Source organism: Ictalurus furcatus, chromosome 15, assembly GCF_023375685.1.
Source record: "Ictalurus furcatus strain D&B chromosome 15, Billie_1.0, whole genome shotgun sequence".
NCBI classification, from domain to species: Eukaryota; Metazoa; Chordata; class Actinopteri; order Siluriformes; family Ictaluridae; genus Ictalurus; species Ictalurus furcatus.
In genome coordinates, this window is record NC_071269.1 from 20,287,516 (window position 1) to 20,311,008 (window position 23,493).

Consider the following 23,493-nt stretch of genomic DNA (forward strand, 5'->3'; position numbering starts at 1 on the left):
CACATGTATACCACATGGGGTGGGCTTTCTCATGTGCAGCTTACAGGTGGATTTGGCACTTTGCAATATTTAAAGCAATACGCCAGCATTTTTCTATTTCATCCCCAAAGGAATAATGCAAGAATTATTTGTACTGAGAATAAAAAAATAAAAATAAAACCTGTTTATTTGGAAGTTACTAATTATGAAAGTCTAAAGTTAGCTGTTACATATCATTAAAACATTTCAAATACATCAGTTATACAAATAAATTCCAATTAACTTTCAATAAGGTTTCACCATACACATATCTGACCCACAAAACTGTATGTAACACATAAAACCAATCTCTAAATCTTTAAAATTATGAATTATACAGATTTGCTTCATTTACAAATATCTTGGAGTGAAAAATTCATGACCATGCTTGACAAAATTTGCACAGAGGTTTATTTAGTGCCACAACAACTGCTCTTAAACCTGCATTATAAGTGATTTCTGATGAAACAGGTTTTCAGTATATCTAAATGTGTAGAAATTCTTGTCTGTGGTAATTAAAAATAAAATAACACAGGAGAGGAGACAAAACTAGGACACAAAAACTGCTTTTAATATGCAGTCACCTACAATAAAACTATATGTAAACTATCGGGATATTAATATCATATCGTCACATTGTACAGTTCTTGTACACCACTGAGTAAATCTGAGAAAGAGAATCTAAGCAGAACGTATCAGGACATGTAAAAGATAAATGGCCGTTAAGTCTTAGGCTAATGTCTTAGGGAAGGAATCTGCGTGTGTTTAAGTGGTTAGAGCGTAAACATGAGGGATATCTAACACCCACATGTGCAGTCCTAACATTCACACTACATGCTCAAGAACACAAACACACGCACACACTCAGAAGAACATCCTGTTCTCATCAGCCAACGCCAACAAAGAGCAGTAACACACAATGAGCAGGCTCTGTCCAAATCCACTGGTCACTTCAGAGCGGGCTCAAAGGCTCAAATATGATGCGTCTCTGAGGAATGCAAGATATTCCACCAAGTCTTCGTGACATTCTTGAAAATCAATACCCAAACTGAGAGGGCTTGTGAAGTACAAAGTGAGAGTTTATTGAGTAAATATATGGCTTCATGCTGTGTTTACTGCATTATAATGATGCAAAAAGCTTGCTCAATTGAGCTCATTATAGAACCAAAGGAGAAAAAAAAGAAAGCTTCCATTGCGATTATGTCATTCTGGGCAAGGCAAAAATGTGGCCTGTCAAGAACTGTTCAGTAAGGATCCGTCTATCAGAATGACTAAATTGACAAGTCTGGGCTTAAGCCGGTAAGTAAATTCCAGTACAAAAGATGCTCTGAGCAACTACTGCCTCGCTAACTTTAAGAACAAAAGTGAGATCATCAGGACTGATAATTGCAACATGTACCTCACCTGACACCGTCCTTCTTTTAATGCATAACACAATTCTCGTCTGTATCAATCAACAGCAAGAGAATATAGGTGTAAAAGTATTTAAACAACATAAAGTGAGCAGGACGAACAGCCATTTGCCTGCTGCAACACACACACACACACACACACACACACAATCCCATTCAAGCATAAAAAGGCCTCCGTTCATTATTATGTAATTACATCTCCAATTGACGGTATGGCGTGGCGGTTTGATTTCTCTCCCTCTTTTCATGTAGCTGTCACACCGATAAAGCGGAGAGGAGGTGAGCCGAAGAGTCGGGTTAAAGCAGCTCCTCGGGCTGCTCGCTGAGAAAAAAAGCACCATGCTGGCTAACAAACAAAGCTGTTTTGATCAGGGACTGCGAGGAGCTCAAATGAAGAGTGGTGGAGAGGGAGGGGGGTGTGGAGATGTGGAACGGGGACTAAAACTGGACATGTCAGTTATTAGGTCGCCCGAGCAGAGAAAGCAGGGAAAACTGGGAAGGTGAGTGGGATTTGTGAGATGACACTGTCAGAACTGCAGGGATTCTACTGCTAAAGCCATCAACTAACCTCCCTCCCCTCCCTTCTCCGCCTCCCACACACACACGCATACACACACACACAAAATTATACACCCTTTGCTTTTTCCCTCCAGCATGCACATTCTGTGCAATGCTCTATATCTATATCTAAGGTATACAAAAATAGTCAATTAGTCTTATACAGCTTATTCACAATATTTGTTATGTGTTAATGATTTTCCACCTGGAATGTAGCACCAGTACTTTAGCACATACTTCTCACTGCAAGGAACATATGGAAATGATGTTAAATATAAAGCATGCGTGAACTTACTATAGGGAACAATAGGACTCAGCATTCTGCGGATGTGGTCTAGATTAAGGTGACACTTCTGCAGAGAAAGCCAGGTTAGCGTCTGTGCGTCTGTAGTCCATCACCGGCATGTGCTTGCACTAGGACACTAAACATCCAGATCCACTTCCTGGGACAGGACGAGATTCAGTTTAGCGACAAAAGAAATCCAACGTACTCAAACACCGATGTGTATTGCGCAAATATGCCAAATGCTGAAAGTTTGATAAACAAATCCGACTCCAAACGGAATCTGATATTCATGGAGACTTGCGCTCGGACTCGCTCCCTCTGTGGGCTGGACACACACAGGGGGTATTCATTAAAGGCCTGCACGTAGGCATTAAGCTGATTGTATGGCTGTGTCCAGCTTCTAAAGAGGCCTTTCTAAATCTGCCTCACAAAAAGCCCCATGCATACCACAGTGCAGCAGCCAACCGCAATAAAGAGAGCACTATCACAAGACTGTGCACATTTCAAACCAGTTTGTTCAAAGATCTCAGCACTTGCTTTACAACCCACATTTTCACTTTAACACACTTACTTTTCCCAATACAATCCTCAAATTTCTTATTCTCTAAAATACCTAAGTGTAATAAAGACAAACACCGTGAATAAATAAAAAATAAATACCTGCAATTAATTAATAAATAAAGGTTATTCATATTAATTAATAAATGAACTGTTCACATGAATCCAATTGACTTGAATTGCTGTATTGAAAAAAATAAAACATTTTGGGTCCTATAATATTGAGAAAACTGAAGTTCTAATCGACATTTTTCTGATGTTTAAGTTATTCTAGTTACTCTATTTTAAATTATTCTTAATTGAGATTGAAGTTTATTCAAAACACAAATAATAAGAAAAGTAATAAGAAAGTAACTTTAATGGGTTATAAGCATAAACAGATAAGCATAAACAAATAAAGGATCAATTCTCATCAATGTATTGATGAAGGTATAACGCAGAGAAATGTATATAAACATTACTTACAAGGGAAAAAGTTCTCATATCTGAATTACAGATATTTTTCACTTTTATACCATCTTATTAATTAATAAGGAAACAAAAAATTGTGAATTGTGGAAAAAGTGACTATCCCGTGTGTCCACTAAAAAAGCTCTAAAACACTGTAATCTTATACAACAATCTAAAGCACTAAGATCTCAGATGATGACAATGAAAGAAATTCCCCTGTAAAAACACTAAAATATACAACAGCAAATTTATATATATATATATATATATATATATATATATATATATATATATATATATATATATATATATACACACACACACACACACACACACACATATATATATATATATATATATATATATATATATATATATATATATATATTATATATATATTTATATATATATATATATGGGCTTAAATGCACTGTGCTAAACGCTAAAACATTTTTTAAAAGCTCAAACACTATACTATAAAACAATGAACACTAAAATATACAAGATTGTACTCAAAGACTAAAAAATATTTAAACACTGTATTAAAACAACATAGAAAACACTGAACTAAAATACAGAAACTGAGCTTAAACAAGAAAATCTAAAACATTAAACTCAAACACTAAATCACTCAACCTAAATACTAAAATATTGAGCTTGAGGATTAAAATATAAAACTCTGAACTCAAACACTAAAATATATACACGGAGATCGAAAACACTGAGCTCAAAGACCTAAATATAAAACATTAAATCTACAACACTCACCTCAAACACTAAGTTAAAAAACATTGAATTTAAACACTAAAATATAAAAACATTGAATTTAAACACTAAGATTTTAAAACATAAGCTCAGACATTAAAATAAAAACATTTTGCTTGTATACAAAAACAAAACACTGAACTCAAACACAAAAATTTTAAGCACCAAGTTTAAACACTCGAATATAAACACAGACCTGAAACACAGAAATATAAAACATTGAGCTCAAAGGCTAAAATATAAAACACTAATATCTACAACATCCACCTCAAACACTAAAATATAAAACACTGAACTCAAATGCTAAAGCTCAAAACAACACTCTAAACACTGAGATCTGAAACACTGACATTAAAAACGCTGAAATTAGGTCTGTCATGATTTTAAAATTTGTTTTGGTGATCATCACTCACATAACTGTGATTAATGAGTTGAGCTTGAACTCTTTACAAAACAGTAATACATGCTAATGTGTTACAATAAACAAGGTCCTATAGCTAAATATCTGAGTAAACAGAACATGCACTGTACCTGTCATATTTGATGCATATATATATATATATATATATATATATATATATATATATATATATATATATATATAGTTTATAAATGAATAATAAATCAAGAATGAAAAAAATCAGGAATGAAACATTTTATTGATCTGGAAATGTATGAATTTGGAAATATTAATGATTAATCACAACTATCTCAAATAGTTAAACAATCATTTAACAATAATTACATAGTAATTGTGACACACCTAACAGTTTAAATCACTGTGGTCTAAACCACTAGTTTTCTGAAACGCTAGACTCAAGCAGCTCGGTGCTGAGGATCTCAGAGAGGAATGCCATTCCCTTTCAAGAGAGAGCACTGAGGAGCTAACACATGAATGAAAAATATTACATAATCATGCCAGTCAAACAATGTGGCTTCTCACGGTGCTCCTGGAAGCCACTCGCTCCGCTCTGACACACCATGCAGGACAACACACACTTCCTCTGACATTCAACAGTATTGAAAACATTCAATACTGTTTCTATCATAAAGTACTCTTTATCAATGAACTCAAAAATATAGACAAATTTTTACTTAGTATTGGTGATTTGTTGGTTCCAACATCTTGCATTTTTCTATTTTATTATTATTATTATTATTATTATTATTATTATTATTATTATTAAACTTAATTTGCATTGAAAATGTAAAGTGAAAACCTTGAAGAATGCAGATACCACTGAAAAGATCCATGCATTTTGCAAAATTTAGACTTAATTTTGACGTTGGTACATTTTCTCAGACGTGTGAGAAAGCTCAGAAGAATGAGCACTGACACTGTCCTGTTTTCCCAACTCCAGAAACACAAATGCACACTTCTTCAAACCTTGATACAGTGATCGTGAGAGTGTATAAAGAGACACCTGTGTGCAGGAAAGGAGAAAAACAGTAGAAATCAGACAGATAAGCTGAGGAGGAGAGGAGGTGTGGAAAGAACTCACACAGCACAGTTTCAATCCAACTTATAACTGAGAGCAATGCTGCCTGCTTTCTTCAAATGCATCCTGAATCAATCTATCAGGTAAGAGAGAAAGAGAGAGAACATGACTTACCTATTCATGCCTGCATTTCTCTATCAGATTTAGAACAGATAGATAATCCCCGCTAGTCTGTGCATGCACGACTATGTTTTTCCACGTACGGACTAAACACCACTCTACTCTCTCCCTCTCTCTCTCTATCGCTCTCTCTAGTGACAACACACACATACACTCAAACACAATTCCCTTCCCCCATCATTCCCATCCCCCTCTCCCTCCTCCTTCAGTCCTTTTTGTTAAAAGTATTTAAGCAGAGAGAGAGAGAGAGAGAGAGAGAGAGAGAGAAAGAGGGAGAATGAGAGAAAATGAGAGGTGGGCAGCAGGGTGGGGGGAGCTGACCAATCAGAAAGAGGGAGCAGCAAGGATTTTGTTTGCCATCAGAGTAGGAATGGACGATATTATTGATTTTATTTTTCAATCCAATACCAAGTAATATCATACTAATATCCCAATATCAATACATTTTTCTTGTGTACATACAAAAGGAAATTTTTAATTTCTACAGAAATGTGAATTTCAATAATTATATGTAAAATCAATAATTTGTGACTTTTTAATTATAGAAATAATCCATAACATGTACAATACACGTTCACACTCCTGAGACGGCAGAAGGAGCGGCTCAACATCTCTGAGATTAATGCTGCATTCAAATTACTTTGGAAGTGTGACATTGGAATTGCATCACTTTTGACCTACAAAGTGTGTCCCTGTTTGTCTTTTACTAGCAACAAACTAGTCAGCTAACTGTGATGATTGATGTATATCTAAGGCTACGTCCACATTAATCTGGATAATTTTGAAAATGCATCTTTTTCTCTATGTTCTGGCCTCCCGTCCACACTGAGACGGCATTTCTGTGCAGCGAAAACTTAATTAATGTCACTTTGTACAAAGTAAATAGACTGAAAGTAAATAAATGCCTGATGGGAATGACACAGGCCAAAGCTTGTTACATTTTTTAGGCATGCGCATTATAGGGATGTAAGCGTTTTCAGACGTTTCAGTGTGGATGAGCAATTTTTGGAAAACATTTGAAAATGATAGTGTAGACGGAGAGCGTTTTAAAACAAAAATTCAGTTTTCACATCTATCCGGATTACTGTGGACGTAGCCTAAAGCAAATACTTGTATATACTGAGCAACTAATTTAAAAGTTAAAAAGTGCTGCTTTGTTTTGTAGAGGCTTTTGTTGTGTTCTGATTACTGATTACTGGATGAATGAGTAAACCCCCCCGGGTGCCAATCAGAGCACCAATAATGAGGAGACAGGTGATCAGCTTAACATCTTGTATTGGAGGTAACCACAGATGTATATTCAAAGGTGTAGGTAGTCTGAGAATTAACAAATACAATAAAGAAATTGAATAAAATAAATAAATATAGAAAATAAGTATTTACTGTTCCATAATACAAGAGGTGTCTCCAATGTTCCTTAGTGAAATTTCTGTATATAGACATATTTAAATGCACAGAAACAATGCACTTAGCAGAAAATACACCCCATAAAGGAAATTTTGACATTAATAACATGCAGTGCTCATATATGGATAGGCTAGCCATGCAAATGCGCAGCATTCAATGGCGCAAAATGGCAGTCACTCGTTCGGCATTATAATCACATACAGATTACTAACACAATGCTAAGAACACAGAATGTCCATCCCCATATAAATAAAGACTGAATATCGACATGGAAAATGACATTACTAAGCTGGATGCTACCGAATGATAGCTACATATCCGGACATTCCCATATAACCCATAAACTGCGGTTAACACAAATATAAATAAAATGCATGCTTACTATAGGGTTAATGACTAAGACAATACCTCATCAGCAACAACCATAAACGAACAGGAATTTTGTGCACTTTCAACTACGGCTCAAAACAAATCACTGTGATGCAAGCGGCAGCTCAACTTGCAACACAGCTCGCCGTCAGCTCAACTCGGAATTACACTTCACCCTAAAAGTCCCTCCTGAGGAGCCTTTGATACAGCTGCCTCCAAAGATGCGGAGCAACATTTCTTCCATGAAAGGCGACTCAACAAATCAGGGTTGGTGGTATTAGGACCATCCCGTGATAATGCGGGCAGGATGACTAGGCGTGCTACCGGTCTAGTGTACACTTGGCCTTTTATCTCCACGTCAGCTGACCTGACATGGCCATCCAGGTTTAGGTGGGTCTTGATGACACGGGCCAAAGGCCATAAGCTCAGAGGTAGTTGGGGGTCTATGAGCATGACAAACATTTTTTCCTTTCAGTCAGGAGATGAGGCCTGCCATTTCTGCCGGGTTTTGAGGGTAGGAAGGTAGTCTGATAAACCTGGACCAGAATCCGTCCGCTAGGACCTGGGAATGTCTCCAGTGCCGGCGACTCCACATCTCCGATTCCGGTTAAATCACTTGAGGCAGCAACCCATCAGGCTTCCCCATGAGGAGACTATTTGGTGTCACCAGGTCAGCATCTGCCATGTCCGACAACACATACCCTAAGAGTTTTGAGTTCAGGATAGCCTCGACTTCTAGCAAGACTGTCATTAAGAGTTCCTCAGGAACTGACTGTGCACCCACATCCGCGTACAAGGCCGATTTAATTGATCTTATTACCCGCTCCCAAACTCCACTAAAGTGGGGGGCCGATGGGGGATTGAAATGGAAGCTGATTCTCTGACGGGCAAGCTGATGCTGTAGGTTGGGAGCCAGTGTGGCTTAAGCTTCCTGTAACTCTCGTTCACCCCCTCGGAAGTTTGTTCTTTGATCTGACCATAACTCCGATGGTGTCCCTCTCCTGGCGGCAAACCTTCTGAAAGTCATGAGGAATGAAGCTGTACTCATACTAGGGAGCAAGTCTAAGTGCACCACTCTGGTGGTCAGACATTTAAAGAGAATACCCCAACGCTTCTCTATGTGTCTTCCAATTTTGACCAGCAAGGATCCAAAGCAGTCTACTCCAGAGGAATGGAAGGCAGGTTTACAGAGCCGGTGACACGCATGGGGCAGATCGGCTGGGCCCTCCACCGGCGACATTCTGGGCAGTAATGCTGAAACCGCCACGGCCTTCACGGCCTTCACGGCCTCTTAGGATCCAATAGTATCTCTGTATTTCCGCAAACAACTGTTCTGACCCAGAATCGTGTAACTGATGTTCATAATGGTGAATGATAAGCCAGGTGACTAGGCAACTACTACACAACTACTAGTCCAGGCTCTTGTTATCTCAAAACTGGACTACTGCAACTCACTACTCTCGGGCCTCCCGGCCAGCTCCATCAAACCCCTCCAGATGATTCAGCTGCTTTCAGCAGGCCTCATCTTCAACCAGCACAAGAGAACCCATGTCACACCCCACTTCATCTCCCTCCACTGGCTTCCTGTAGCATCAAATTCAAGGCCTTGATGCTCACCTACAAGACCTTGTCTGGAAGGGCACCCTCCTACCTCAACTCTCTCCTGAAGGCTTACGTTCCCTCACGCAATCTGCAAACAATCACTGACCGACGCTTAGTGGTACCTACTCAGTGTGGCTCAAGGTCCCTTTAAAGAACATTCAAACTAACTGTTCCTCCGTGGTGGAATGAACTTCCAACCTCAATCCGGACCACAGAATCTCTCACCATCTTCAAAAAACAGCTAAAGACCCACCTCTTCCGTGAACACTCAACCAACCCATAAAAAAAAATTTTTTTATTACTCTGGCACTTACACCTCTACTCTGTGCACTTTGCTTCTTCTGGAACTCAATGAATGGATCTTGTATGGTAGCACTACTTGTATTGTTCTCTGCTTGATATATCGCTTTGCTTGTATTTTCTCATTTGTAAGTCGCTTTGGATAAAAGCGTCTGCTAATGAATAAATATGATGTAAATGTAGATGATTAGGATCCAGGACCAGAGGATGTAAAGTGGAGTTCTCAAAATCTGCGGCTCAACTCAAACAATCTCCGACCCTGATCAGACCCCTGGACGGTAATATTTCAGGGGCTAGGGTGACTAGTCAACACCTAGAACTGACTGACATCCCAGATACTAACCGTTTGTAATCCTCTGGGAAGGATTCCTGCTGCACTAACTTAAGGATAAGGACCTAAACCTAGCGGTAATCCTCAGCCTCTAGGGGAGTTCCTGGAGCTAGGCTAGTCCAAAGTTCCTGGGCAGTGATGTCCAATAGTTCCTGCCAGATATTGTAGTTCCATCCATCAGAGTTGTTGGAGGAGGGAGGTAAAGTAGTGATCCCACAAAAGGCAGACTTCCGCAGCTCGACCCGGTCCACTGTAGTCTCGGTCCTGGGGATTATTGGCCATTCTTTGGGATCCTGGAGTAGGAAGGAGAGTCCTTGAGACCATCGGATTGGTGCAGCAAGGTGCTGAAGAGGTTTCCCTTTCGTGGTCATCAGCAGGGTTGGTCACTGAGCTTAAATGATGCCAAGAACACTTCTCAGTCAGAGTTTGTGGGAAACTCTGTTTCCCACAAAGACTCGGTATCGACAGGACTCTGAAGTCAACCACCAGAGGACTGTGGTAGAGTCCGTCCACAGAGAAGTAGCCTCTATATGTAGGGTGAACTCTGTTTTGTGTAACTTAGCCAACTGTGCTACGACTAGACTTCTATAGAGTTCCAGTCTTGGAATGGAGTGAGCTCATTTGGGAGTGACGCAGAAGGGTGCTATAATGATGGACAGGTAAGTCCACTCCATATGCCTGCTAGGAGGCGTCTGAGAAGATATGTACCTCATGGGTAGCTCCATCCAACCCAACCTCAGGAAGGACATAAGGCCTGGGAAAGGTGATATGAGGAAGGTATTTGAGTTCATCCTCCCATGCACTTCAGGCCTGGAGGAGCTCAGGTGGCAGGTTAGGGTCATCCCACCCTCTCTGCTTGTTCCACAGTTGCTTAATGATAACCTTCACTCGAGTCGTGTAAGGTAGAAGCCATCCCAGAGGGTCATACTGAGTAGCTAGGACTTTATATATGTTCCTCAAGGTGAGAGTCTCATACACTATTGGTCGGTGCTTGTAGGACAAGGTGTCCGTCTGCCAGTTCCAGTTCAACTAGGGGTCAATGACTAACACCTTGACGATACCTTGTCAGTAACAACCATAGACAAACAGGAATTTTGCGCACTTTCAGGTATGGCTCAAAACAAATCACCGTGACGCAACTTGCCGTCAGCTAAACTCGGAATTATACTTCACCCTAAAAGTCCCTCCTGAGGGAGCATTTGGTACATACTTTGTTTACTGCTGATGCTGTAAGCAGCCATGTTGCTTTGACACCACTTGCTGAACTGAGGGTTGCGGAGACCATCAAGTAAGTATTTCAAGTTGAGGCACGTTTTCTTTGGTTTTTCCTAGCCAGAGGTTGGAGTTTTGGTAGACTCCAGCAACACTCTCAGAGAAAAGGGTACTAAACTGTATCGTGGTGGTACCATCAAGCATACACCTTTAACCTTTAGTATGTATTATATATATAACTAAAACTAGTTAAATGTTAAATTAAATTAAATTAAATCTCTCTCTCTCTCTCGCTCTCTCTCTCTCTCTCTCTCTCTCTCTCTCTCTCTCTCTCTATATATATATATATATATATATATATATACCAGGTGAAAGATACATATTAAACATAGAAAAGATGTTCCCTTGAGGAAACCACCCCATCGACAAGGAATGTACAGTTTAGTCAGAGTGTGTTGGCTCCGAAATTCACTCTGGGTCAATATTTTCTTTTTCAGGGTCAGATTTGTTTAATACACAGTATCAATATACTTTTATTGCAATCCTTTTTTAAAACAAAAAAACAAAAAAAAAAAACAGAGATTTAGTTTTGAGCTGATGGATGTCATCCGTTATTTACACTGACACCACAGCTGTGTGTATTCTTCCTGGCACAAAACATTCAGTGTGTGACAGAAATGTAACTCTACACTAACAGACTAAGTAAATCTAAATAATTTCATCTGCAGCACTTACTGTTGACAGTAAACGGGACAGCATTAGTGAGCAGCTCTAACAGTCATGGGAACTGTTTTATAACTCCATGGTTATTACTCTGGTTTGAGGTTTTCCTGAGGTTTTCCTGTTCAAATGCATAAAACCACAGTTGCGGCTTCCCATGTGTCCAAGAGCATGAACCTACCTATAGGTGTGTGTGTGTATGTGTGTGTGTGTGTGTGTGTGTGTGTGTGTGTGTGTACGTGACAGAACTATGTTTGCATGCCACTCACTGTGGGAGGAGCTAAGAAGATTTGCTTACACACACTTCCTCTTGTTATATTTCCACATGGACTGAGGTCTGTGCTCTGAGATATATTTGGAGCCTTCAGCAATTTTTAATGTGTGTGTGTGTGTGTGTGTGGGTGTGGCACTGCAGCACAGCTGAGAGTCTGTTTTTGGAACACTGTGCTGTCCATCTTACTACTTCTACTGATCCTGTTACACACATGCCTGAATACTTTAGACCTGGGTGCCACAATACACAGAGAGAGAAAGAGTGTGAGCGAGAGAGAGAGAGGGAGATAGAGAGAGAGAGAGAGAGAGAGAGAGAGAGATAGATAGATGGATATATGTTGAAAGAAAGTGGGAGAGTGAGTAGTTACCTCTCCCACCTTCCTAGAAGCCCTTGCAGTTATGTTTAGTCTTTCTGTTTGTGTTTGACTTGTGGTGTTTGGTGCTTGGCGTTTGATGTTTAGTGTTTGTTGTTTGGTGCTTGATGTTTTATGTTTAGTGTGTTCTGCTTGGTGTTTGATGTTTAGTGTTTGTTGTTTGGTGTTTGATGTTTAATGTTTGTTGTTTGGTGCTTGGTGTGTAGTGTTTGTTATTTGGTGCTTAGTGTTTGATATTTAGTGTTTGGTGTTTGATGTTTGTTGTTTGGTGTTTGATGTTTAGTGTTTGTTGTTTGGTGCTTGGTGTTTGATGTTTAATATTCGTTGTTTGGTGTTTGATGTTTTATGTTTAGTGTGTGGTGCTTGGTGTTTGATGTTTAGTGTTTGATGTTTAGTGTTTGGTGTTTGATGTTTAGTGTTTGGTGTTTGATGTTTAGTGTTTGTTGTTTGGTGCTTGATGTTTTATGCTTAGTTTGTGGTGCTTGGTGTTTGATGTTTAGTGTTTGTTGCTTGGTGTTTGATGTTTAGTGTGTGGTGCTTGGTGTTTGATGTTTAGTGTGTGGTGCTTGGTGTTTGATGTTTAGTGTGTGGTGCTTGGTGTCTGATGTTTATTGTGTGGTGCTTGGTGTTTGATGTTTAGTGTGTAGTGCTTGGTGTTTGATGTTTAGTGTGTAGTACTTGGTGTTTGATGTTTAGTGTGTAGTGCTTGGTGTTTGGTGTTTAGTTTTTGTTGTTTGGTGCTTGGTGTTTGATGTTTAGTGTTTGTTGTTTGGTGCTTGGTGGTTGATGTTTAGTGTTTGGTGCTTGGTGTTTGATGTTTAGTGTTTGTTGTTTGGTGCTTGGTGGTTGATGTTTAGTGTATGGTGCTTGGTGTTTGATGTTTAGTGTTTGTTGTTTGGTGCTTGGTGTTTGATGTTTAGTGGTTGTTGTTTAGTGTGTGATACTTGGTATTTGATGTGTAGTGTTTGTTGTTTGGTGCTTGGTGGTTGATGTTTAGTGTGTGGTGTTTGGTGTTCTACCCCCAAGCAAGGTCCCAAGTGAGCACATGGCCAGTTTCCACGCCAACTCCACACAGCAACTTGCTCCATCAGCATCTATAAAAACTATCCCTTTGTCTAACCCAAGCCTTTTATTCAGATGCCTCTATTCAGCACTGCTCCAATTCAAAAGAAAGTTCTGCACAAAAAGACTTAGTCGACACTATTCTCCACACTGCTCTAGTTCTAAAAAAAACCAAAAAAAACTACACTGTCATGTCTACTTAGTGTTTTAACTCAACCATTTTAAGAAATGTCCTAAATGCTAGAATGTCTAAAATATCTTGATAGTAATTTTTTTTTAATTACTATTCAGGTCATGTAAATTTGGTGGCCAAGGAACCTGTGTATTACCCATAATGCAATAGAGGTCAGTTTTAACCAAGAGAATTGTTTTACAAGTGTTAAAATCACATAACTTGAGTAATGAAATAAAGTGTAATGTGAGTTATATGGCTTCTCTGTCAGCTTTCAGCTGAGAGTATTGATTTATCTTGAGTGCTACCTCATGGTCCCTGCTAATTATGACTAATTAGCAGTTACCATGAGGTAGCATTCAAGATAAAAAATTTGTGATGTTCTTCTTTGTAACTCTGCTTTGTGGTTCAGTGTTTTCCTACATGCTTGTTTTCTTGATGACTATTAACAACTCATATAATAATTTTTAAAAAAATATCATACAGTATGGGGCACACCGTTAACCAGTTTAGTGCAATTGTGGACAGTAAGTAAGTAAAGAAATAGAAAATATTAAAATAATAATAATCAGTCCCTCCAGGATTTCGCGATTTTGTGATCGCAGAATCAAGCAAATGCAGCAATATTCAGAGGAGCTTGTGATTTTTTAAAATTATCGTAGATCTTCCACAGAGTTGGGCCAACATGTGTCATGTGACATCATCACAACGCGCTTTCAGCCAAAGCCCTCTTCGAGACACGTGCGTCAAACATGAGTACAGCTACATTTACCAACAAGCATCACTATGAAAGACCGCAATTTCAAAAAAATAAAATTTTGCGCAATTGCGATTTCGCCAATTCAAGTAGTACTGAAAGCTGCATCACAATTTTTTTTAAAAGCCACAGCAAAATCAAGCATTTCTGGCCACAACGAAATCCTGTACGGACTGAATAAAGAATTGTGTGAGGGAATTATACATACCTCAGAAAAATAAGTGCATTAAATATAAAAGTGCATTAAATATACAGTAAATAAAATGTAAAAAATATGAAAAGATACAACAAATCTAAACCAGAGAAAAGCTAAAGTAAAATTATGTTTTAAAATAAACGTGTTTTAAGCTACTAGGCAGGTATGTTTTAAGTTACATTTTAAGCTGCTAACAATTATTTAAACTTTTTTTTTCCAGTTAAAATCCAACAACTCAACCTTTTACAAGCGCAAAACAACATTTCAGGTCCAATTCATTAAGATAAAATAGGCTACTTTTTTTTTTTAGCTCTCAGAAGACACGCTCAGTCAGGTAATATCCAATTTGCCTTACATGAATATAATCAGCACAGTGGTTCGAGAGCTAGGCTTTATTCTGCATTAGTGATTAGTCATGCAGTTTTGTTTCCCCAGGCTGACTGTAATACAGGGATGATTGTGAGTGTTTAGTGGCATGTTAGCAGGGTTGCAAGAGGATGTCTATTACAGCCCCGGGAAAGAAAAACAAAATCTGCCATTTGTGCTGAGGCAAGCACTCTGACAACTGCAAGCTTGCTGAGAGCAGCACTATGGGTGAAGAGAGATCAGAGAAAGATACAGAGGGAAGCTTCAGCTAGTGTGAGTGAGTCTGACAGGTGTCACTCCACCACATCATCCAGCAGTCGAACACAAAAGCATGGGGAGTGAAGCGCTTAAAGGAAAAATCCACCCTCAGTGGCTTGCTTATTCAATTCTGAGTTGACTTTTTTGCAAGAATATGATCTATTTTTAATTTAGTTAACGGTTTCCTACAGTACCCACAATGCCATTCGACTGCCTGCTGATAGTGTTGCCAGTGAGATTTAGCCTTTGCTTCATCTCTACCTATAGAGTGTGATCCAGCAGCACTTTAGTCCTTTAGTCTGTCTAGCTCTCTCACCTCACACTCTATGAAAACAGATCAGCTACCAAAGCATCGACATTAATTTTAATATCACCATCAATGCCATTGTGCTTGCCATTGTGTAGATCGCTAAATAGCGCAGTGGAATCTCTGCTGTAACTCAGCATGACTGTGTCTTATTGCCACTTTACATTCTGGAACTTTGAGTCCAACTTTTGCTGTCTCCACCACTTCTATGTTGGATTTCTCCTTAATGTGACATTGAACATCATTGCAAAATGGTGAGAAAAGAAACTCTTCCTTTTTTCAGAGCTAACAGCAAAATCTGAACGTTATCCCTTATGTTCAAGATAGCTAAAATTTCGAATTCAAAAATACAGCACCAACCAACAAATTAGCACAAAAGTTTCAAATTAATATTTTGAATGCGCTTCTTGAAGGTGTAGAACACTATATTCAGGCCAGCTTTAGAAGCTCAAGAGTGTGAAGGTTCAAACGGAACTGGTTTACTGACCCGCAACACAGCGTGGCTTGTAGGTCATGACTGACAATGATCTGAGCGTGACCTTGGTCATTCTGCACTCCATGTTTGTCAGGTTCCTTTGCTGCTTGCTGTACAGTGCTGGGGTTGGGCTGCTCTCATAATGGCCTCATTATGAATCAGGCTAATAAGTCATTTGGCAGAGTGAGCTCATCCGTGCTCAGTGATCACCCCCACTGCCTCTCATTAGGTAGGCAGATGAACCAAGCTTTTCAAGCAACCCCCTCAATGAAGACGCAGCCGTGCTGACGTACCTTCATTTTATGTTCTCTGTGGTTTAGCAGCATAGGTGCTGCTGTCTAAAATTCCAAGAGAACATGTCAGACTAGGTTTCCTTTTAGACCGCAGCCGGGGTGACAGCTGCACACAGCTCGCTAGGTTTGTTTAGGAAATAATGTCAACCTTTTTTTTTTCTTGGCTTGATCCGAAAATAAGGAGTCTATTATTAGGAAGGACCATTCTGGAGAGAATGTCCCTACTGAAGACATGTGCTCTCTCTCTCTCTCTCTCTGTGACTGAGACATGCTTGAGCTATAAACAGCTTGATCTGAATCGAGGTAGAAAGTTCAAAATTAGGGCTAACACACTTGGTCACACAAAGAGGCCACAACCTCGAAGACTGTACACTCCTGGGTAAAAAAAAAGGGGCCAAGCCCAAAAATGCAAAATATTAAGCTTTTAATGGTCTTAACATCAAATCATTGGTCAGAAAATTAGCAAGAATTAAACAAATAGATAAAGTTACTTAATATAGGATAGCTTTTCCCCTGTGGATAGCTTTTTACATTCATTTTATTTATTATTTTTTTTATTTTAACTTTATTTTTATTTTCTACACCCAGACATGACCCAAATATAAATGATTTTACCTTTGCATACAAAAAGACTATATAAGTGACTTTCCCTGTTTCTAGCGTTTCCGTGCAGCAAAAGTAAATGAGTAAAGTAATTAATTAAATTCATTCTTGTTAATTTCTGACCAATTGAAAACTTAATATTTTGCCATTTTTGGGGTTGGCCCATTTTTTTTTTTTTTTTTTTTTTTTTGCCCAGGAGTGTAGTGGCAATATTTATACAAGTAGCAAACAAAAACACTAAAAGACTTCTGCTTGGAAGTAGAGGATCATGTGACCATGCTCTTGTTCTTGCATTGTTCAAAATGGAGCTGAACGGTGGAAAAGATTCTGTCATTCATTCATCTTCAGTAATCACTTTATCCTGGTCAGGGTTGCTGTGGATTCAGAGTGTGTCCCAGGAACACCAGGCATGTGGCAGAAAAATGCATTCAGAATGGGATGCCAGTCCATCGCATGGCACCATGCACAGATATTCACATCTACGGGCAATTATAATTATCAGTCCACCTACTGGCATTTTTATGGGAGATGGAAGGAAACCGGAGAACCTGGAGGAAACCCATGGACATGGAAGAACATGCAAAACTCCATAGAGACAGTCATCTGAACTCAGGAATGAACACAGGAACCTGGAGGTGTAACCATACTTGTCTCTGCAGTCATGCTGTGAAGTGGCTTTTTATTGATTTTTGTGGGTTTGGGGGGGGTTTTTTTCACATTTTCCCAGCAGAAAACGTGCACAAACAGAAGTAATCTGTCAGTGTTTATCCAAAGCACGTGTGAAAGTAAGCATGTGTGTGTGGGGGGGTGATAATCATTTGCAGGCAGCACCGGTGTGGTGATATGATTTCATTAGTGGGGCCGAGCGACCGTCAGGGCCATGGTGGAGATTAGCCCTGGCTGAAATCCAAACCCGGCACCAGTTGCCCTGGCGAATGGGGCTGTTCTGAAGGGTAAGGGGAGAGAAGGGTCAGCCAGATTATTACTAGGTGTTTCAGCTGTTTATTATTCCAATTTCTTCTCAAACAGCTGAAAATTGAACCATTATGCAGCAACTTGGAGCCAAGGTGGATTTGCAATTACTTATGTTCAGAAGTGTGGGTTAAGGGGTGATAAAGGATAAACGGATCAAGCATTGATGTCGTTTCTTACCCATTTATTCCCTCTCTGTTTCAGCTCTCATGCTGACCACAGGGACGAAAGGAGCACTGCCAAGAATCTACAGCATCCTCTTTACTAAATCCACTCATATTCATTGAGGCACCAGATGATAATAATCTGTACAAAGACCATGAGTTGTAGAAATAATGGAGACTTCCAGTGTCAAGATATAATTGTCCATACCATTATTATTGCCCACACCAACATTTAATCCTATTGTAGAAAAGGATTTTAGGATTTTTTTTTTTTATTATTATTCCCCATTAGTACTCATTCCCCATTAGTACAATTTCAAGATAGTCCTTTGAGAAATCACTTTCTATAGACATCTACAGTTTACATTTGTTTACATCTATTTTAGTTAAAATGGAGAAATTAGAAAAGTTTACATGCACACATTCTTTCTTTCTATTGTAAGAAAAACATGTTACATTGAGTAATTAGTACAAAATTAACATGTATGTAAATTTTTATCCATTCATGTTCTGTACTGCTTATTCTACACAGGGTCGCGGGGGAGCCTGGAGCCTATCCCATGGAAAAAAACCTTCCACAAGGTGGAAGGCAGCAGACATCATGGACAGGGCGCCAATCCATCGCAGGGCACAATCGCAGGCACTTTCACACACTACGGACAATTTAGAATTGCCAACAGCCTACAATGCATGTCTTTGGACTGGGGCAGGAAATTGGAGTACCCGGAGAAAACCCCCGAAGCAAGGGGAGAACATGCAAACTCTGTGCACACAGGGTAAGATTTGAACCCCCAACCCTGGAGGTGCGAGGCAAACATGGTAACCACTAAACCATAATGCCCCCTGTAACTACATCTACATACTAAGTTGAACATACACTGATAGATTTTATTGCACATTAATGAACTCAAAACATTCTCCTTTACCTTTACAGAATTCAAAGTCAAGGCTTCAAGGGGGTGTCGGTTAACATCGGACAATTCCTTTGCAATTGTCAATCATTCCCAATTCATATGCTGATTGGCTAATCTGACAATTTTATTGGGGGACTCGGCGTATTTCTCATACCAGTGTAGAGGTCCTCCACAAAATGTGTTAAAGTTGGCAGGTCTGCATTTATAGACCTAAAATTCCTTCTCCCATAGAAACCAAAAACAGAGGAAATAAAATAGAAACCAATTTTACTATACTGGAAAATCTGATACACTGAATTTACTTGATTCAGTGATAAAATATCAACAAAATTATGATTTTTAGATTTCCAACTGTGCAATTGCACTATTTAAAAAAAAATTACATTATACATTTATGTATATATATATATATATATATGTGTGTGTGTGTGTGTGTGTGTGTGTGTGTGTGTGTTTTCAGTTTATCACTTTTTTTCTGAATACATTCATTCAGTGTGACTGTACCACTGGGCATAAAGCTGCTGCTCTTATCACACTATCAAACTGAAATCGAGATCTCTTGCCAAAGCATTAATGGAAAACGTGAAGCCAAGCTTAGCATTATTCCCTCCCGAAGTATTTCAGGCAGAATTGAATGTCCGCTGATTGAAGTGGCAGAGCTCCTTGTTGAGCTGAAAGAGGAGTCAGATGCTACGGCTTTAAAGCTCTAATTAAAGACAGAGGTGGACTAATCCGCCAGCTCCAGGGCTCAACTCCAGTTACTCTGGCTAACCATTCCCAATATTACCATTAGTAAAAGGTTTAACTCAACAATAAGTGTCACAATGTGGGTCAGGGTGTGTAAGAGGGGATAGAATGAAGGAAAAAAAAAAACAGGCACTGTTTCATTTGGTCATAACATTTTGAAAGTAGAGTATAGAAAAAGTAGTAGAGAAAAAAAAACATACCAATTTCATGAATTTATATTTAGTGTATGGTGATGTAAGAGATAATGTATGAGATAATAATTATAATCAGACCATTTTAGATAATCTATCCAGCTAATGAATCATTAACCCCTTAAACTCAAAGCCTCCTCTGTTATTCCTATTTAAGCATATTATTCAGTAACTACTATGAATTATTCAGTAACTACAGTGAACACAGAGAAACAGACAGAAACAGACAGCTCTTGGGGGTTTAAAGGGCTAGTCTATGCTGAAATTATACATCAGAATTATTATAGCCTATGCAGCCCAAATATAAATGAAGAAATCAACACTTTTTAATTCCTCCCCCAGAGTTTTTTCCCTTATAAGCCAAAGAGAGAGGACTGACTTTGGCGCCACAGTTGCCTGTGTGTTATTTGAGACGTGCTGACTGTTGGAACTCCATCCGGGCCGTTGTGTTACCGCTCTCCTCACAGCACCTGATGGCAGGAACTCTAAATATAGCTGTCCATATGAGCTGACATAAGAGAGCAGGAGACAGAGGAACATTTACTAAAGAACGGCCTTGCTGTATATTTATATGTAGCGCATAACTATTTTCAGGTATTTATAAATGAAAAACAATTATTTAAAAAATTAATAACATTGCTGTTTCCTTCACTTTATTTACATTTTGATATTGATAAAATGATTTATGTGTGCAGCACATCCAGTCATTGTGAACATTCCTGGAAAGCATATAGCATGTTGTCTAAAAATTCAAAAGTTCAAATGCTATTTAAATAAAATGAGCAAAATCCCATGCTATCAAGTGCTGTCGATTTTCTCTCCGTTTCTCCATGATGGATAGTTGAGGAGGGACGCTACTGACATATTGATCAGGGATAGATTCCATTTCAGAAAAGACAATTCATCTGTCAGGATTTTATCTGATGCATGGCACTAACAAGCGGAGATCGATGACGCGGACGCGTGCTGCCAAATACTGCTCACCACACACACGCAGCAGCCACAAAGAAACTCTTAAGACAATTACAGAGCCTGGCTCAGCCGTCGCTCTACAGAAAGAGCCTGAAGCTGTGAGAAACAGGGGCCTATGCAGCCAGGAATAGCGTCTGGAGAAAGACACAGAGACGGCACTGTGAAAGCCACCCACAATGCTGAGGAACCTGAGGAACGGAGCTGATCTTGCCTAGGGCTCTGTGCTGAACCCACATTGACAATTTCCGAGTGTTTTATCAATAACTACAAGCGTTTAGATTAGGAGAATAGAGTCCCATGGCCTATTAATAAATAAAAATAAATACACATATAACACAAAATAGTACAAAAGTAGAAACTTAAAAATAGTGCAACAGGAAAACTTTAAAAAGAAAACATTGAGTCCTAGAAATACAGAAAGCACTTTGTATGGGCAACATAAGACCAGGAGTGTCATTTAAGTTATAAATGTGATGTTAACATTCTGTTGGACAATAGCTAATGCTCGGTACTAGGTATCCTTCATAAACAATACTCAATCCACTATACCATCTCATTGGTTTCTAAAGCACTACTGCACCATTGTTGTTAATTTGCTGTAATATTTGGGTCATTTTATGAAAGTTAAATATAGCAACGTGACTTGCTAGCTAGCCTCCAGCCCACTAGCTAGCCTCCAGCCCACTAGCTGGCATCCAACCCACTAGCTGGCCTCCAGCCCACTAGCTAGCCTCCAGCCTACTAACTAGCATCCAGCCCACTAGCTAGCATCCAGCTCACTAACTAGCATCCACCCCACTAGCTAGCATCCAGCCCACTAGCTACCATCCGACACACTAGCTAGCATACAACTTGCTAGCTAACCAACAGTATAAAAATAATATATACTGTAATAAAGGACATTTAATAAAGGACATTACTAAACATCTGAAATATTTTAAACATTGAAATAATTTTTAAAAACCTCCAGCAGTAACAGTCATTATTTCTGAAACATGTCTGACAGAGTTAGTCAGTCCCTATCCCCTCTAACAACTCAGGTTTGGAAGCTGCTGTCCTGTTCTTGTATTGATGATAGAGAATGTATAGCTATACAGTGGGGCTCAATTTGTTTATAAAAATTAAGATAAACAGTCTGTCAATTTTTTTAGATGGACTGTTTTAACCCTGCTTTTTAATTCTTTTTGTAGTGACCTGTTAAAGCTAATATATAATAACTAGCTAGAACTAGCATACCTCACCAAAGTTAACATATACTATATATACATTATGCGGTATGTAAAATGATTATTTTTTAAATTATAAAAATATAAAAACATGTTTTATAATCATATGGAAATATTACTTTTCCATTCATATAAACATATATACATGACTGCTTGATGAAGAATGTATGATCTGGTTGGAATCAGATCACTATGGAACTATGGGACTCGTTTTTGCTGCTACAGTATACTTGTGCTGCTACATTACACAATAGCTCACAGTTTACAGTCTATGTTTACAGTTTACAGTCCATGTTCTGTGTATCTGTTGTCCTGTGCATTTACTGTCCTGTGTATTTATTGTTTTGTTATGTGTATTTATTTATTGTTTTGCACTCATCACACACTGTTGTGTATTTGCACTTTATATAGTCCTGCATACTGTTCCGTGTTGCACCATGGTCCTGAAGAAACGTCATTTTATTCCATTGTATGCAAGCTATATAGAGGGATGACAATAAAAACCCACTTGACTTGACTTGACTTGAATCAGAAAGGAACGTTCTAGAAGATCCAGAAAACAACAGACGCCCGAGCTCATTTGGTCCGCCTCAGTCACTGTTTCCAATGACGGCGCACAAACAGGCATCCTGTTTCAGGGCTCACTTTCTAGTCACACCCTGAGAAATGATCAGAAAAGACAGAAGAAAGACTTTGCTGCTGTGCAAAATGAATCCTACATCAAACGTTTCTTTTTACGATAAAAGAGGTGTGTAATTATTATCATTTGCTCTGTGATAAGTAATCACGCATATGTATTAAATAAATTTAAACAACAGAGGCAGGTGAGCTGAGGCAATATGAGGTTGTACTACAAAAACCCGTCCCAAACCAACGGATCCGGTAAACACAAGTGCTCGGTTCTCTCTCTCTCTCTCTCTCTCTCTCTCTCTCTCTCTCTCTCAGATAATCTGCAGCAGGTGTTTTGACGGCTGACTGAAATAGATTTTTTCAATAAAGCTTTTCCTCCTAATCAGCAACCTTTTTCCCCCCTCCTCAGTTGCTGACCAATAGAAAAAAAAGATAAATGCCTCCAATTCAGTCACCCCGTTCTCTTCCGTGTTGCGCTCAGATCTGATCCCACATTAAACCTGTAATAGCTTCCAGGCCTGCAAGGCATGATTCCAATTCAGTGAGCCATGTTATATGAATGAGTTTTCCTCAAATGCCAATATTTATGCACATATATTCTGACTGTGCAGCATTATTGCACATGTTCTGCTTTCGAGGATGGACCAGATGCTGCTGACATATATTCAGGAAATATTTCCAAATCTGCAGACACACACACACACACACACACACACACACACACACGATATATATCTGTACCTAGATGGAATATTAATACGTTCAATCAAGATGTTGGCTCTTATGATGAAGTCTCAATTTCCATGTTTCCTCTGGATACGTTATTTGCGTTTTCAAACATTCTGTATCCAGGGACACCTTTAAATGTAAATTCAATTCCACAGACCCCCTCAGGAGAGATCTCTTTCATGAACGTTATTTAAATGTGCACGTA

General features: G+C 39.0%; 1 protein-coding gene across 3 annotated transcripts in view; it reads right to left on the bottom strand.

Moving 5' to 3' along the window:
- Positions 1–23,493, bottom strand: part of fignl2 (fidgetin like 2) — a 66,215-nt gene that overhangs the window by 11,040 nt on the left and 31,682 nt on the right. For 2 of the 3 annotated variants that reach the window (XR_008388001.1, XM_053644192.1), the window contains exons 1-2: positions 5,661–5,916; positions 2,284–2,431 (exon numbers count right to left, since the gene is read on the bottom strand). Coding sequence is in view for 2 of the 3 variants with exons in the window: in XM_053644192.1 (XP_053500167.1) it covers positions 2,284–2,308 (25 nt within the window). In the remaining variant the exon portion in view is untranslated. Of the gene's footprint in view, positions 1–2,283; positions 2,432–5,660; positions 5,917–23,493 lie in introns of those variants that run through there. The other variant, XM_053644193.1, reaches the window with a different exon arrangement.